General features: G+C 38.1%; 1 protein-coding gene and 1 pseudogene across 2 annotated transcripts; one reads left to right on the forward strand and one right to left on the reverse strand.

Moving 5' to 3' along the window:
* Positions 1-233: 233 nt before the first annotated feature.
* Positions 234-3,661, reverse strand: LOC143591253 (cytochrome P450 736A117 pseudogene; annotated as a pseudogene).
* Positions 3,662-14,747: 11,086 nt separating this feature from the next.
* On the forward strand, positions 14,748-17,970 carry LOC143591246 (serine/threonine-protein kinase AFC2-like). Of its 2 annotated transcripts, XM_077071506.1 has the most exons (12): positions 14,748-14,892; positions 15,651-15,840; positions 16,057-16,083; positions 16,162-16,315; positions 16,443-16,491; positions 16,593-16,707; positions 16,836-16,927; positions 17,018-17,174; positions 17,247-17,311; positions 17,398-17,495; positions 17,586-17,688; positions 17,783-17,970. In XM_077071506.1, the coding sequence occupies exons 1-12, from the start codon at positions 14,791-14,793 to the stop codon at positions 17,930-17,932; spliced, it is 1,302 nt and encodes a 433-aa protein (XP_076927621.1). In that variant the 5' UTR covers positions 14,748-14,790; the 3' UTR covers positions 17,933-17,970. The 2 variants fall into 2 exon arrangements, with proteins under 2 accessions (XP_076927621.1, XP_076927622.1); XM_077071507.1 differs by lacking the exons at positions 14,748-14,892; positions 16,443-16,491; positions 16,593-16,707 and having other exon boundaries at positions 15,678-15,840.
* Positions 17,971-18,711: the final 741 nt, after the last annotated feature.

Consider the following 18,711-nt stretch of genomic DNA (forward strand, 5'->3'; position numbering starts at 1 on the left):
GTAAGGTGTGTGAGTTTTGAAAGGGTGCACGAATATAATATCCCAAAAAAAGGAAAAAAAAGTCACACTTAGATGATTGTGATTAACATATGAAATCAAGGTTGTCATACATTATAAACATATAATTGATTAGACAGAATAATGTTACACTATTTATATCAGTTTATATGTGGACCTTAGGATTTGATAATGCAAACTCATAAATAGCGTCAACCAGTGATCACTTGAAATGTTTAAGCACATGTTTTTGCTCCTGTAAATGGTTTCACAACAACCAAAAGAGGAACTTTTTTGCGAGTGATAAGATCCTGTTGCTCACTCATATCTAAATCATCTTCCTTCACTCCATTTGGCAACTCCCAATCAAATTTGTGCAAAAGGTTAGCCAACATATACTCGTTTGTCGTCATTGCAAATGAAATTCCTGGGCATCCTCTCCTTCCAGAGCCAAACGGAACCAATTCAAAATCATGACCTCTATAATCAATAGTACAATCCAAAAACCTTTCGGGTCGAAACTCATTTGGATCATCCCATATTTTAGGGTCTCTGCCAATGGCCCATGCATTAGTAATAACCATGGTTCCTTTTGCAACATCATAGCCCATTATTTTGACATCTTGTCTCGCTACTCGAGGAACTAAAGTTGGAATCGGTGGATGAAGACGAAGCGTTTCCTTCAACACAGCTTTCAAGTACTTCATGCTATGTATGTCGTCTTGGTTAATTTGTTGTTTTTCCTTTAGAATCGTCCTCACTTCGTCTTGTACTTTCTTAAAAACCCTAGGGTGCTTTAAAAGTTCCGAGAAGGCCCATTCTAATACCGTTGTTGTGTCTGTTCCAGCAGTATAAGCATCCTACATGAAATAGTAGGGAATTAATTAACCTAAAGGATGACCGGTAAATCCATATTAATCATGTTTATGAATAACTATGAAGATAAAAAAATGTGGCATCTTCCCTAAGTATGTATTAATAGAAAAACTCTAAACTAACCACAAAACACTAATAAAAAAATTCTTAGGCGATGCTAGAGATGAATATTTAATATAGCAAATAAAAATCACATAAGTAATACTAATAGGTATGTCTAAGCTTTTGAGCCCCCTTAAACTTTATATATAAAGCTTAGTCTCAATCCTCAAAACAGTCAAACTCATAGTTCAATACGTACGAGGTTGTTTTAGATAGAGTAACTCACCTTGTTTAGCCGGTACGTAATTACAACTTTGGATGGGCATTCCTGATTTTTTTAGTATATAATATTCCTAATCAGATTTATCAGTAATTTATACATTTAAAAATTCAACCCCATGTGTTGAGATTTGATTGAATCAGAAAGATACATTCAGATTTTCCATATCTCATTGGTTTGAATTAATTTTCAATTTTGATTTTTTTGATTATTCAAAATGATGGAGTAGGCTAGGGTTGTAAACAAACCAAGTTAAGCCCGAGTAACGGTGGGTTTGGGTTTGGGTTTAGGTTTGGGCTTGGCTCGTTTATCTTCACGAACTGAAATGTTAAACTGAGACTCACTCGTCAAAATCTCAAGCCACATCGTTTATTTTTTGAAGTGTTTTTTTTTTAATTTGTATCTTTTAAATAGTACATATATAAAAACCAAGAATATACTTTGGTTTTAATTTATATGTGTTAAAATTTGGGATTTATTTTAAATGACTTAAACCAGTTGAGCCAACAAGCCAGCTAACGAACGAGTTTACCTTGGCTCGGGCTCAACAATGTAACTTAAAAAAACGTTTTTGAAATATAATTTCACAAAAAGATTCAATTACAATAGAGAGTCAGGTAAGCGAATAACAATGGAACTAAAGATGGAATTTGAGTTACCAGCACGAGTGCTCGGATGGCCACCTTGTCGAGAATCACCCCTCTCTTATCATCTGTTTGGATCTTAAGCAATACATCAACGAAGGCTTCTCTGCCGCCACCATCACCACAGCAACCGCCAATATCCGCTCCTCCACCACACTATCCACAAACAGTGGCGGATCCATGAATTTTTTTCAGGTGGTGCACAACTTTTAGATGATTCAATTTCATAGAATCGGGTACAAAAAATTCCGGGTCGGTTTGAGGTTCGGGTCGGTTAGATGGTTCGGGCAAAGTTCAGCAAAGTTCATTACATAATAAAAATACAATAATAAATTCCGGGTCCGTTTGATGTTCGGGTCGGTTAGAAACCATATTCACACAATTAACCTTACCTCAACAAAAAACATCCGCCAACACCACCACTCTTATCTTTCCAACCATTTTAACACCCAACACCAACAACCATGATTTGAAATATACTATTCGTGACCACAAGCCATTAAAACTAAATTTAACAAATAACCTAACAATTAAGTAGTTCGTAATCAAGAACAATTAACAAGTCAAGAACAATTAACATTTAACAAATGAATGCAAACTTACCTTCAAAGTGGGAGGATTCGAGCAATCGAGCTTCGAGGAAGAGTAGAAGACAGGAGGAGAGGAAGGCAGGAGGTTGGAGAACGGCCGGAAAAGCTGCGGTGGTGGTCGGGGAACGGCCGACGGGGAAGAGGGGACAGGGGAGATAGCAGGCGCCATTGTGTTTAGTGTCTGTGTGTTTTATTTTTTGACTAATAAAACCCTAAATGGGTTGTGCAGTAGTTAGTAAAAAGGAAGAGTTCAAGAAAAAAAGTTCAAAAATTATATGGAAATCCGGAATCGAACTTGCGACCTTCAAGTTACAAAACCAGCACCTTACCAGCTGGCCAAACGTTTCAAATGTTTTTAAGGTGGTTCCTTCCTAATTTATAAGGTGGTTCCTCTAATGTTTTATATATACAAATACATTATTATTTTGAAACTCGGGTGGTTCCGGGGAACCACCCATTTCTACTATAGATCCGCCCCTGTCCACAAACTCGTGGATCTCTTTAGCAACCCTCTCAACTCTACCATCAAATCCTCTCATCCAATCCACCCATGCAAGCTCAGGAACACAATCCTCCAACTTAAGACCACTCAACACCTCAAAAAACTCCCCCAACATCTTCCTAAACCTCTTCTTATCCTCCCCTTCACCGTACTTCTTCCCGAACGTCACCCGACACACCATCGCGTTCGTAAACGTCAAAAACAAATCCACCAACCCATGCAACGTACAACATTTGTTAATCTCTTCAAATATAATAGCAATCTCCTCTTCCCTAACCTTACTATGCGCTTCGATCTTTTTATTGCTTAATAAATGGAGAACCATAATACTCTTCACTTGCCGCCAGTACTTGCCATAAGGCGCCACCGACACGTCTTTTAAGTCACAAAGAAGCCGCCTAAACAGTTTCGTATCTGGTCGGTCCGAAAATATGAGGTCTTGGGTCTTCATTATCTCACGTGCTGCGTCAGCTGATGAGACCAACAGAGCTGGGACTGAGCCTAGGTGGATTAGCATTAGCGGACCGCCGTGTTTTTGGGACAACGAGTGGAGTGAGCGGTGAATGAGTGGGCCGAGCTGGTGGAGGTTGCCGATAACCCGCAGTTTTGGTGGTGAAGGTGGTAGCTTCTTCTTCTTGTTGTTGTTGGTGGTTGGTAGATTAATGTAGAGTGATTTGATGAGGAATATGAGTAGGAGTAACATGACGAGAGCATACACCAAAGGAACCATGGTTAATTTACTTATTGGGATCTTCTATTGTTTGTTAGTGATTAGTGATGTCTATTTATCAAGTTTTTGGTTAACAAGAAATATATATTTTTTAACAATATGATTATGTATGCCAATTAAAAATTGGAGTGACCGTGTATATAACTCAAAACGACTCATTTTTTTTATAAAGGAACTTTGGAACATGGAGATGACTAATACCTGTCATGTTCACGAAACCTTTGATTTTTTTAGTATTATGTGGATTTTCCTGATCGCCTTAATCGACGATCCCAACAAAGAGGGTTATGTAAGTATGTTATGCACGCATCGCATACATACATGATACTTGTGATGCATATGGCCACTTGGAGGATACAATGGGGATGTATCCAATAAATTACTATGTGTTGGGGATGACCTTAGAGTCCCTCCATGTCACCGTCACATACGAAATGGGACTTTAAAGCCTTTTCAAGTAAAGTCTGTTATGGTGTAAAGCCTCCTTTATATATATGTGCGTATGTGTATGTGTGTATGAAAGAGAGAGAAGGTGTGAAAACAAACCTTGAGCCCATCACTTTCTCCTTATAGTGACTAACTAATAACCAAATGAAGCCTCCCTTCATACAGCCCCCACCATGCAGCCCCAGCACGGTGTGTAGCGACGTTAAAGCCCTCGATACCGTCGTATGCCCCTATACATCCACACCACAAAGTCTAAAAACCAATTGCTTCTGTTTCATACCGAAGTTGCCTTACCTTAGGCCACGCGTTACGGAATAATAGTACTGGACATGCCAACCATCGACGTAGGTCACCAGACAAAACGCCACCTAATGAGTGGATACATGAATGTGTTTATATTATTATCGAACATGATTACTTTCTTTGGCTTTGTATGTGTAGGTAACGAGAACTTAAACAAGCTATTTGGGGCTATTTTGGTGGCCAAAACCGAGAAGAAGGAAACATGTTTGAGGCTCGGATTGAATATACATTTGAAACGAAGAAAGATGAACCATCTTTCTTGGGGTGTAACATTAAGCCCTAGGGGCTTAACTCTACGCTCAATTTTTTTTTAATTTTTTTATCTAAACTTATAATTTATGGACAATGTAAGGTGACGGGCCAATGGAGTAACCCTACCCCATTTTCCGGATGAGGGTGGAACCTTACACCATTACCTCCTGTTGAGATATTTTCAACAAATTATTTGTTTTCAGCTTCTTATTTATGGGTAAAAACCCTAATGTCTAAAAATAACTTCGCTTAAGCTGTCGTGGACAATTTTTTTAGTTATTTCATTTTCATTATCTCCAACTCGTTATAATCAAGAACTCGGTTAATCAATCAAACATCCGGTTGAAAATATTATGATGATTCTAGGCTAAAATCCTCCATTGATCACCTCTGGGTGAATGATCCTTGTAAGATACTTATGATTGGTAGTTTTTGTTCATTATTAAGGTTATGTTTGTAATCTTTTATTTTTGTTAAACTCTACTTGTGATTTGAAATATAAATGATTTGATTTTTATATCATTATATTGTAAGTCCCTATTCGGTTGGATCTAACAACGTCTCTGGATCAACCTAACTTAGTGCTAGCGGAAATCACACTAAGCAACCAAGAGGTCTCGGATCTTGAGTTTATTTTCGGTTAAGGAGAGGAGAGTGAGAGAGAGAGAGAGAGCCGAGTTAGAGTTTTTCACAAAGGTTTTCTATTATATATCTTACTTCAACAACCTTGCTTCTCATGACATGCTTCCTATTTATAGGGAAGCATGCATGAGAAGTAAAAGACTTCTAATGCCCAATGGGCTTCTTTACAATGGACCGTGGCCCAACAATGTACAAAATGACCTATCGGCCCAAAACATAACTAAATCAATACAAAAGACTAAATATACAAGAACGGGGCCCAATAATCTCCCTCTGGTCTTTAGTATTGAAACCCGTCGGTGTCGTATATTAGACATTCGTCCTTGGTAAGTGGAAGTTCAACAAGTCTACGCACGAACTTGTTGAAGGCCTCCACTATCCGGTTGGTATTCTGACGTCCCAAATCCTCAACGGTTCCCAGCAGCTTGTTGTAGAGCTTCTTCACATCTTCAACGTGTAGTCCCATAAGCTCATGCTCGTCAAACACTCTGATCTCGTGCATACCACGGCGGTGAATAACGGCCTCGCCGGTTGTGTTATCGAACTCCCAATCTATGAAGTCTCGGAGAGTGTTCGGAAGATAAGGCTCGCCATGATAAATCTCGTGACACTCTATTGGCGCCTTGTATCTCCACATCGTGCGAGGCTCTCCGGTAGCAGGGTTTATCTCTCTTGGGTTCTTGTACCTGCGACCCTTATTCGGATCGAAGTCCTTGTAGTTGACTCTTGATTGTCGCTGTAGATAAGTCGGGACCCAACTTTCCAGCGTACTTCCAGTGGCACCAGGACCTAGAGCTTTCTGAAGATAATTCAGATCAAGCTCAGGTAGAGTCTTCAGCTCGTGATGACTGAGATAGATGAGGTCTCCGCTGTAGCGTCTGATGGCCCAAACTTTATTTCGCTGATCATACCTAGCATATACGATCAGCGAGTCATCGTGATATGGATAGTTGAGCACGCGGGCAGACGCACAGCTTGTGACAATGTGGGTCTTTCGCTTCTTCTTTGGTGGTTGTACAGTGACAGGATCTGTTGCAGGAGCCTCTGAAGCTTGAGCGGGAGGAGTATCCGGATTTGGCGAGTAGTTAATGTCATCGTCTTGTTCATTTACTGCCTTCTCCGTTTCCGTCCCCTCGATGAACTCCTCAAAGCTCATACCTGCATTAATAAAATCAGCGATCACACCTGTATTGTCAGTCGGAGAGATGATATCTTTGTACAAGCTGTCAAGTATTGAATCATCCTCTCTGACTTTGCTAGATGAGCCGGGGTTAGCTGGGTCTTGAGTGTCGTGTTGAGAGTGTGGAGGTGATTGAGTGTTAGCTCCACCTCCACCTCCTGCCGCCCCGGCCCCTCCATCTCCACCACCACCATTGCCACCACCACCACCACCATCATCATCATCATCATCAAAGCTGTCATGAACTTCATCGTCGTCGTCATCTTCTTCATCATCATCATCCTCTTCATCACCATCTTCTTCATCACCATCATATCCGCCACCAACACCACTAGATTGGCCGCCCTGTCGTACTAACCGACCAACAGTCGCCTCTCCTTCTGACACAGCAACCTGTATGCCTCCCATGGTCACAGAAGGACCTGCGGCAGGTTGCGAACCACCAACTTGAGAAGTCTCACCGGACCTTCTCCAAGTTCTAAACATGGCATCAAGCCTATCCTCCAGACCATGAAATTCATCTTCTTGAATGCCCATGAGGTCTGAGGCTGCTTGGTACTTGCTCACCATCTCTTCATTTGTCTTGAGCTGTAGCTCATTCAGACGCTCTTGTTCCTTGATTCTTTCTTTAATGACTTCCATGTCTGATCTGAGCAAGTCGAGAGAGGTGGAGGAAGCGAGTTGATTTTCCAAATCAGCAACTCTTGAGTTTGTAGCTTCCTTTTCAACATCCCATCTTCTTGTAGCATCTTCAATTTTCTTGTTTACGCTTGATCTGAGAGCACTAGCACTTGGTAAGTCTCTTTCAAGTGTGGCCAATCTATCTCCAAGTATAATGTGGTCGGCTCTCAGATTAGCGTTCTTAGAAGCCTCATGATTCATCAATGTCTGAAGATTTTGGATGCGGGTGTGGAAGGTATTGGTCAATAACCGTTGATTTTTAGCAGCTTCATCACTTTCTGCCTTCTGGTCTTCCAACACCCGGATCCTTTTCCTCAGGTCCGCCTTTTCTTTCTCATCCTTAAGAGCCTTTTGTTTCATTTCTTTAATAAGCTTGAGGAGGGCAATCTCTCGTTCTGCCCTTTTGGCGTTTGATTCCTCCAGTGCGACGATCCTATCGAGGATAGGATCAACGTACACTGGAGGTGTTGCAGACATCCCTCGTGAGATTGGTTTGGAAGAGATAATGGTGGATGGTGGGGTGGTGGTTGTTATAGGTGGTGAGGTGGTTGGTAAAGGTAGGGTGATGGCTTGAGTAAGGATTTGTGAGGAAATAGTGGTGGGTGGTGTTGGTTGTATTGTAGTTGGTGTGACGGTTTGGGTAGGGGAAGTAAGGATGGTTTTGCTCCATATGCTTGTAGTTTGTATTGGGGAGCTAAAAACTGAAGAAGTGAATATGGATGATGTTGGTGGTGCAGGTGGTGTTGAGACTTGAGTAGGTTCAGGTTGAGATTGTTGTTGTGGTGGTGAGTGTGGTGAGGAAGGTATCTGGGGTAGGAAAGTTGGAATTGGTTGGTCTGTAGGTGAGGGTTCAGGTGAGTCATGGAGTAGGGTCTTGGTTTTCTTGGCTTTGGATTTCTTTCTGGTTTTTGGTGGTTTGAGGGCAGGGATTTGTATTTTGGTCATATCTAGGGTTTTGAGGGCTTGGGCTAGGACTTCTTTAGTTATTTTTGGTTGGTCTGAGGGCTTGTCTTGTGAGGGAGACTTGACATGAGACTTGGTTGACTTCTGGGAGTCTTCATGTCTCCTCAAACGCTTTAGGGGCAGCTGGTCTTCTTCCTACTCCTCAAGCTTTAATACTTTGCCCTTTTCCGCCATCTTTCTCTTCAAATCATGTTTGGCCTTTGTTTAATCTTCGGCCGGCTCATCGGATGAATCTTGACCACCTTCAACTATAGGTTCTTCATCACCTTCTCCTTCACCAGACGCCTCTTCCCCAGCAGGCTCTGTCTCTTCAAACAAACCAAACTTAGGCCCAGGTCGTGGTCCTGTGTACTGATGACCTCTGCCCTTGGTGCTCAACAACACACCAAACACTGATATCTTAACCTCGTGAACATGAAATGGCTCTGGGTGAGACTTCTTGTCCTTTTCCTTCTTGAATCCAGGCCTTTGAACATCTGGGATCATATCATCTAGTAACATCTGCACGAATCTAGGGTACATCAACCATGTAGCCCCACTCTTGATGTTAGCGAGCATGCACAAAAATATTCGTCTTGAGTAGTTGAACTTTTCTTTGTTGGTCAATGCGTACATAACTCGAACCCAGTCTGTGCTCATGCTGTCAAAACCGCCTCGAATATCTGTGAAGCAATGAGTAATAATGTGGAAGAGAAATCTCCAATATGGTGATAGGTGGCTCTTTTCTAAGCTCTTCCATCCTGTATCATACCCCATTTGTGCAACGAACCCTTCCAGCATCTTTTTGTTTCCTCTCTCGTACTTGTAATCGGGCTGGTCGTCGATCTTTAACACCCTTATAATGTCATCTTCAGTGATAGTTAATTCTTGTCTTGCAACAGTCGTGGTGAAGGACATAGAATCGTCAGCAATTTTGGCGAATGCCCAGAAATCTAAGATCCACTTGTAATAGATGACTGGATCCGCAGTGATGGCATATGCAAGGGGCGAGTGCCTGAGCCCCTTGACCATAGGAGTAAACACCTTGTCACCCTTTGCCTTAGGCAACGCTAGAACACAAAAGTTGTTATGACCCTGAAATTTAAAATCAAAAGATCATGTGAATCATCATTAAGACAGACCAAAACAGACCAGATATGTACATGGACATTAATAATTTATATATTAGATAAGTTAGATTTAATACTACCATTATGTAAATTCTAGATGTAATAAGTTAATAAGTTAATTTTAAACAATCTATAAGTCAATAGGATCATAATGTACAAAGATCAAGTTCAAAACAGTCCACAAGACCAAACAGTGTGTTTGAGTAAAGATAGATCAGTTGCAATGGGTTTTGAGATTCTGAAAAATTTACTAAGTATGGATTTTTCGCATGAGACATTGTTTCGCTTCGTATGGTCAAGCGAAGCGAAACATAAAGTGTTTCGCTTCGCAAGGTCAAGCGAAGCGAAAGACTCTTTCACGCGAAATCCTGTACTTAGCCCCTTTTTATCCACTTCTTTCTTTACATAAGATCGCCTTTATGCGAATTAGGTTTCTGGAAGGTTTGAACTTGAGGCTCCTAAGATAACTAGGTCAATTTGTCCTTAGAACATATGAACAAAAACTTAAATCTACAAACTTTATACAAACAACCCTAAGGCTAATAATTAATGATGATACTCAAGATTTATAAGTCCAAAAACAGATTATTCATAACATATGGACCAATTTCATATGAAGATCAATTATGAATCGACCTGACGGCTCATCTGAACCGTCGTCTCAATCCACGAGAACCCAGAAATCATGAAGATGAAGGATTTATGAAGTATTGATGTTATACCGAAGGTGGATACTCTGGATTCAACGGCATATTTGTGATTATGAGGGCCGGATGCTTTGAATATTTGATGAAGATCTGGGTTTTGAGAGTTTGAAGATTTGAGAGAGGAGAGAGTGAAAACTCAAAAGATTTTGGTGAATACTGAAAGATATTTTAGGTTTCCCTTATATATAGGGTCAGTCTATCTCGCGATAAGGTCAAAACATCGTGAGTATTCATCGAAAATACACTCTCAGTCCTTGGTCTTTAAAAATATTTGCATTTTCAAACCCGAAAAACATTTACCCACCGAATCCACGCACTTGATTGTATATAATATTTTCTTTTGTTGGTCCGTAACTGTTAACATTTGCACGATCAAACTCTTTTATCAAAAACAAAGCATAATAAAAGAAGACACTAAAATAAAATAAAAATAAAAGTAAAACAGAGTAAATAAAAATAAAATTAAAATAAAATTTAAAACAATTTTAAAGTTAAAAGCAATAATATTAATTAATTTACATAGTACTTTCTTTGATTAATTTTCAAAGACTGATCGCGATATGGAATCATATTGATTTGCAAAGCTCTACATCGCGTTTCCATTTTGAAATTATTGTGACACAAGTTCATCATTGACTGTAGATATTGTCCTCCTTTTTAACTTGACAAGTGTTTTGATGCCCAAAAGTGATACATTTAGAGTATAAGTAGGCACGGTGCGGATGTGGTCCCCACTTAATCGGACTTGTTACTGATTCCATCATATCTCAGGCCTACTTTGTGTTATTATATCACCTCAACTTGAGTTAGACCTTTCTTAGTTGATCACAGTACACTTATTGACAGACTGACTTACTGTACACATAACACTTTGTGCTTTGCACACTTGACTCGATCTAGAAAGATTAAAATAAAGCAGAAGTTCACGCTATAACAATCAGGTTGGATAATACCATATTATCGCGCAGAGAAAGTCCAAGGCTTGAACAAAAGAAAGAAAATAAAACAAAGCAGAAGACTCAGGGCCTTAACAATCAGATCTTGTATGACTATAAACGTAGAAAGTCCAAGGCTTGAGTCGAAAATAAATGAAGAAATAAAGCAGAAGTTAAAATTCCTAAGACTGACTCTTTTTCTAACTTCTTTTCTTTTTCTTTTCTGACTCTGTTGTTTTTCTTTTTCTTGCTTTTCTTTGACTTTTTACTTGACTCAATGAAAATTGACACTGACTTTCATAAGACGACTGTGATCAGGTAAAGAGAGGCTTGAGTATGACATGTGTAGTTACATTTTTGCCTTCATGAATATGACTTGACGGAATCATGCAACCGCTTCATAATTGTATATCCACTAGTACCGGCATTAATTTAAGTTTATATCACTCGACACTTACTTGTTTGTCAAGCCTACCTACACATCAATGAGTGACCTTGTAGCCTTTTGTTCTATTCTTTTAACGCGCTAGAGTCATTACAAACCAATGTACTATCACTTTCCAATTAGTCGGATCAAAATCTTGATTGAAAATTTTAATTATCCGACTCCCTCTGGGCAGGAGCTCCCTCTAAACGGGACAATTCTTTTTGAATTTTCTTAGAGTTTACTTTAAGAGGAAATCAATATTGTATTAAAATAAATCCTTTTGTTAAGTCAAGTGACTCAATTTTTGTTTTACCAAGAGTAAATTTTAAAATCTTTTTGGTGAGTTAAAGTTAACTCATTTTGGTGAGTTAAAGTTAACTCATTTTCTCCCTCTAAAAGTGTGCCATATTTGAGAAATATCTACAGTTTTAAACTAAAAGATAGACGACAAAAATTTACTGAAAGGAAATCATGCCCAATGACTCAACGAGAAACAAAAATTGGGCACGACTGAAAGCTTTTGTAAAGAGATCTGCAAAGTTAAAATTAGTATGGACTCGTTTTATGTCGACAAGCTTGCGATCATAACAACCACGAATAAAATGTATCCGAATGTCAATGCGCTTAGTCTTTGAGTGCTGGACCGGGTTTTTGACAATAGCAACGGCCGCCTCATTATCACATTTGATCGTTGATCCATAGAAATTCAAACCGTAATCCAGCAGCTGATGCTGGATCCATATCACTTGAGAGCAGCAGCTGGATGCGACGATGTACTCGGCTTCGGCTGTGGATGTAGACACTGTACTCGGCTTCGGTTATGGCTAGTTACCTCTTTGTGTATCATGTGAGTTATAGATGACAGATTTTAGAGAAGATGATGGACGGTGCCGGAGCTCCGACGTGTTTTCTGGTGAGGTGATCTTAGATGGCGGCTGGGATTGTATGAAGATGATGTATGTTGATGAGAAGCATGGCACATGGAGAATGGAAGATGATGAGGTGTGGCTAGGGTTCCCAAGATGAGAATTTTCATTCTCACAAATATTGGTGTGGGCTTGAATGGAGTCGGGCCTCATTTTTTTTAAAAAATGTTTTGGGCCAACAAAGGTAATTATTTTTAACATGAATGGAACCAAGTTTTTGAAAATATTTTTGGGCCGAGTAAGTCGTTTACTTATGTTCGGGTTGATCAAACTGAAGAAAGTCAAAATTTGTTCTGGTTTTTCGTCTTGTTTAACCGTGTTCAAAGCTTGTTATTTCTAAGGCGTTCGAGAAGTTGGATCCGAAAGGTGAACTTCGAACGAATTAATAAGTTTTGTTCATTTGATCATTGAATCCGGTAATTCGAGATCGATTTGTGGATATTCGAGCTCATCTCATGCCTATATACAACTTAAGATCCGAGAGAGCGGACAAAGAAGCGAGAACTACTTCAACATTAAATATAGGTGGGTCATAGCTTGAGGGGGTGAATTGAAACGAAGAGGCTTCGGTTTATCAGGTGATTTATGAAGATGTGAGACACGGTTTGACAAACTTTTGAGATCACAAGTCAAGGGGGTGATTGTAAGGCCAATATTTGTGACTTGCGATATCAAATTACGAAACCCATTATTTATTCACGGTCAAGATAATAATTAATGTCGGTGAGAAGTCCGGACACGAGACGAGAACTTCGACACGCGTCTAAGTTTAAATAGAATACTTCTAGAATGTTTTCTTTTTTACTATGTTTAGCTATAAATAGGGACTTTATTGTTAGTTTGTGTGTGTGTTTTGATGGTGTAAACAACCACCCAAGGGGAGCTCACCTTGGGTGGGACCGGTCCGTTTAATATTATGAATCTTTTGTACAGGTTACGAGATCGTTCCTTTATTTTATCATTATATTATTTATGTTCGGTCGTTTGTTTCACCGCACCCGTCTCGAGCGTTTATCAAGAACAAAGTCGTTCGTTGTCGGATCCGGTGTCGAGACCTACATATATACTCGTTGAATAATATCATTATGCTAGTGATTTGTTTATCTTAACCAAATGCTAGTTTGATCCATTTTAATTGGATTGATTCATTTTTTGACTATGAAGTCATAAAATAATCGTTATTTGTTTGATCTATTTAATTGGATTGATTTGTTTTATGAATGTGAATTCATAAATAACAGTTAAAGATAAATAATCGTTACTTGTTTTGTTATCAAATGCATATCAAAGGTTTTCATTGGAACTCATATTCATTTTATGACTATGAAGTTCTCAGCAGGGTTTCCATTCCTTTCGTCTCCCAGGCATATTTGACAAATACATATCACTTGATATTAATATTCTAATTTTCAATAAGGCCAATGAAATCCATTGTAGACATTAAAAAATGATTAAATAACCGAAGATGAGTTTATTCGGGAAAGTCTTCGTCACATATGTAACTTGCAATAGAACTGATGCGTGAGAAAAATATATATACAAATCAAATGAAACTGAAATATAAGAGGAACGTAATTTAGTTGCTCTCACTGCGTTTGGAACCTTGAGCATCACGTCAATACCACGAGCTTCTTATCCATTCTCATCCCATCATGGCAGGGTAGCAAATAAAAAATATGGTTTTTAGAGATGGAATTTGTGAGTTGTGATTAAGTTTCACACAAAGAGATTTGCAAACTTATATAAAACCCGTGAGCTCACGAATATTACGTTAACATCTCAAAGTATGTCTTCTAGCTAATTAAAGCACGACTGTCATAGGAATGTTAACTTGATAACCCAAATTTCACAAGTATTTTTTATTTTATTTAACTAACTTTGGGCATGCTTGGTTGAGGGTTTTTAGGAGCTTTAAAATTTTAAGAGAAAACTCATATTTAATTAAAAGTTTGGTTGAAGGAGCTTGAAGCTTTTTAGGTCATGAGAAAAAGCTTAAAGTTTGAAGCTCCTACTAGCAGCGTTTACAAAAAGCTACAAGCTTTTAGTATTTTAAATTACTTAAATAACCTTCTAAAATATATACATTTACTATTATTTTTTTTAGTTATGCCTATTTTAATCATTTTATACATTTTATTAAAAGCTCAAGATACTTTGCCAAATGTCTAAATATATCTAAAAAGTTACAGCTACCGGCTTCAAGCCAGCAGCTACCAACCTCCGGTTAAAAATACCCTTTATCTATTTTTTAAAGTTTTTAAATTTATAGTTTCAATCGAGACCTAACCATAGTTTAAAACTGATTCATGAACACAACCACGGCCAACCCACCAATAATTCGGGGAAAAAAAGGCGTTATCAACATATATATAACACGTGTGCGGCAAGATACATCTTCATCCAACCGACCCCCAATTGTCTGGTCAATATTAGGGTTTCCAACTTTCCCTTCGTCATTCACAGATCTACATTATCAAAATCAGGTTTTCTAAATCTTCAATCTTCAATCTTCAATCATCATCAACAGCTTTCGATTGATCAATCATCAGGTTCGGCTATGGAGATGGAACGTGTTACGGAGTTTCCGATGACTCAATTGGATCTCAGACCGCGAAAACGACAGCGTTTGGGCTGGGACGTTGCTCCTTTGACGCCCAAGGTATAGATCTCGTTTATTTACTTCTGTATATGTTTATAATTATCGGTGATTTTGTGGTTATATTTCTGGATCTTAATGAAATTTGAACGTTTATAGAGAAGAATAGTAGGTGTGATTTGTTTAGTCTAATTATTTTAAGCTATGTTTTGGATGAATTGAGATCTATACATTTAGGTCCAGTATGTTGTTATATTTATGGTTATGCTTGGTAAATAGGGGTTTAGATGGTTATCTGCTTTGTTTTGTTTAACCTATAAAGTGCTTTTTATTATTTGTGTGAGTTTGTTGTTGAAAGTTATTTTTGAACGACCGAGTAATGATGAGTGATCTTCTTTAAGGTCGGTAACAAATGAAGAACGTTCATCCAAGTTAAAAACTCTTTACTTTGGGGTGTTAGGTAAGTTGTAATGTCCTGATTTCTTAGCGCGCAAAGTTTGATTGTATATTTTGCGTATGAATAATAACATGTTAATATAAGCATGCTGTTTTTCGTATATCGTATATACGATTTAAGCTTACGGACTAACAAATCATAAACAAAGTGTTGCAACTTGCTGAACATTTTAAGGTAAAATTTTTTATACTGACATGTGTGTTCTTCTTTTGCCATCGATCTTGTTGGTGATTCCTCATCATACCAAAATAAAGTTTAAAGAAACTATTTGTTAAATTAAAAAATGTGTTGAGATTTTTGCATGTTAAAAGGAACATGATTGGCTGAATATTAGAAGGAAACATGATTGGGTGAATGTGTGTAGGCTCAGCTAGGATTGTTCTGTGGACAAGAGACTGGAAATGTGACCAGCTTGGCACTTTTGGGTGCTCCATCGGACCATAACAGTTCATCTGTCCTTAAACGCGTGGCTCGAAATGTGTCTCCACCTTGGCGCCAAGATGATAAAGATGGACATTATGTTTTTGCAGTCGGGGATAATCTAACTACCCGATGTAAATATCTTTCGCTACATTATTATCATGAATATTAATCTTTTTGTGTGTTTTATACTTTAGATATGGTTCAATAAGAAACACAGAGTTCAATAAGAAACACAGTTTATTTATATTATTAATTTTTTATTCACAGTATACTTTGTTACATTTTTTTATCTGTAATTATTCCATGTTTTTGTCTCTCATTTTTTTTTGTTCTGTCATAACTTGCAGATAAGATTCATGGTAAAATGGGCGAAGGTGAGTTTGATTTAATAATAAATTTGAGATAGTTTTGATAATACTTTTGAGTGTTTCATTGATATATTTTTAAATCAGGTACGTTTGGTCAAGTATTGGAATGTTGGGATAAAGAAAGAAAAGAGATGGTGGCAATAAAAATTGTCCGTGGTATAAAGAAATATCGTGAGGCAGCTATGATAGAGATTGATATGTTGCAACAACTTGGTAAACATGACAAAGGTGGCAACCGGTGAGTGATCATTTAACCAACATTATTGACTATATTATCTTTGTGCAATGCTAGATTGATTTGCATAATGGTTGTGTTTGGTTTTGTGTTGTTGTGTTGTGTTGTTAAATTGGTTTATTCCCTGCAGTTGTGTGCAAATAAGGAACTGGTTTGACTATCGTAACCATATCTGTATTGTAAGTAAATGATATGATGATTAATGTGGTGGAATTGTTCCACCAATTGACCAAAGGTTTTTAGGGTTAAGATTTTGGGTGTATTCGGATGGTGTTAACAGGTTTTTGAGAAGCTTGGACCAAGCTTGTATGATTTTCTACGCAAAAACAATTATAGCTCATTCTCAATTGACCTAGTTCGGGAGATTGGTCGACAACTTTTGGAATGTATTGCATGTGTGTAGTAATCACTTATAGCTAGTCCTTTTCATATTTATGATGCATCATTTTAAAAATAACTAAAAAGTTGAATATTTTTGCGTCTAATGTATAGAATTGATTGACTAGTATCGTATGTGTTGCAGTTATGCATGACTTGCAGTTAATACACACTGATTTAAAGCCTGAGAATGTACTTCTAGTCTCTCCAGAGTACATTAAAGTGCCTGATTACAAAGTATAATTTACTGGGCTGCCCAATTGTGGCATTGATGCTGGTTTGTGAAGATGTTTTTAATAATTAATGCTGTTTTATGTTTTGTTTCAGGGTTCGTCAAGGTCACCAAAGGATAGCTCTTATTCCAAAAGGGTTCCAAAATCAAGTGCTATCAAAGTGATTGACTTTGGTAGCACAACATATGACCGTCAGGATCAGAACTACATAGTATCAACCCGTCACTATCGTGCCCCTGAGGTTATATTAGGTAAAATATTGTTAATGACTCGCACCTATTTTTTTTAAGTTGTGTATTTTGTATAACTTAAGTTTCTCACAGGACTTGGATGGAGCTACCCATGTGATATCTGGAGTGTCGGCTGTATCCTAGTTGAACTTTGCACAGTAAGTTAGAACTCTAATTCGCCATAGTTTTGTTTATCCAAATTTGAGCTTATTTAAAATATGTTTTTAACTGCTGTTTGTAACAGGGTGAAGCTTTGTTCCAAACCCATGAAAACTTGGAACACCTTGCAATGATGGAGAGTGTTTTTGGTCCGTTGCCCATGCACATGTTGAAGAAACTGGAGTAAGATTATTTCCTCTAAGTCGATGTTTTTTAAAATCTTCTTTTACATAATTTGGAGGTGCCTTACACGCTATGTAAATATTTTGACAGCCGACATGCTGAGAAGTATGTTAGAAAGGGAAGATTGGACTGGCCTGATGGTGCTACTTCAAGAGAAAGTATAAAAGCTGTGATGAAGCTACCTCGACTTCAGGTTTCACTTTGAAAAGAATCGTTTTTTTAATTTTATTCTTTTGGTTACAAATCTTGTCAATGTGTAGTAATAAATATTCTATTATGCTATGCAGAACTTGATAATGCAGCATGTAGACCATTCTGCTGGGGACTTGATTCATTTATTGCAAGGGCTTTTAAGGTATGATCCGTCTGACAGGCTAACAGCACGGGCCGCACTAAGACATCCTCTCTTCACCAGGGATCATCTTAGACGGTTTTAGTCTGTGTAAGGTGAACTGGGTCAATTCAAAAGATTAGAGACAGACTGAGAGTGAGATGATGTGTGTTGACCGAGTGGGCTCTTTGACTGTACAGAATTCAAGACCCTAAATAAGGGTTTGCTTTGTTTTCCCCCTAACAACAGGGTTTACACCAACAATAACACAACTGATTTGACTTGTATTTTACTCTGTTTTAGTTTGTAGTGTGACCTGTGACATTGTGGTATTTGGTGGTTTTTTTAAAGTTTTTAAATATAATTATTATTTCAAAGCTTTTGAACAGGCAGATCTGTTTTGGTGCCTTTCTTGCTTTCCTGGTGTATGCTATTCAATTGGATTTGGTTGTAGGCGTCGTGTGATAATTTTAATCGTTTATATAATCATCGTCGTTTCAAGTTTCAGAAAACAGGAACAAAAAGGTCAAACCCTTGAAATTTCAGGTGTAAGAATCCGGAAAACGAAAAAGCCAACTATGGATTGTTCGTCTTTTAAGAGTTATAGTATGCTAAATATTTTGGTTTAGTGGATGAGAAATGAAAGCTAACTTGAGTCAAGCAGCTGCATAAGAAGTTTCAAAATGGCAGGATTTACTTCGCACTAACTACAAAGCAATAGTATTCCGTATTCGAAAATCTGTGGTGGTTACATTACATAGCATTTGCAATAGAGCGTCTACTCTACAAACGATTAGGCGACAGAATAATGGCTGAGATGAAGAATGATCACAGTAGAGAACAGGCAATCCATGGAAGAGCGAGAGGTGTTTTATGAGATGGAGA

This window comes from Bidens hawaiensis, unplaced genomic scaffold (assembly GCF_021521415.1).
Source record: "Bidens hawaiensis isolate Kalapana, Puna unplaced genomic scaffold, B.hawaiensis_p1.1 tig00039497_1, whole genome shotgun sequence".
In the NCBI taxonomy this organism is placed as follows: domain Eukaryota; kingdom Viridiplantae; phylum Streptophyta; class Magnoliopsida; order Asterales; family Asteraceae; genus Bidens; species Bidens hawaiensis.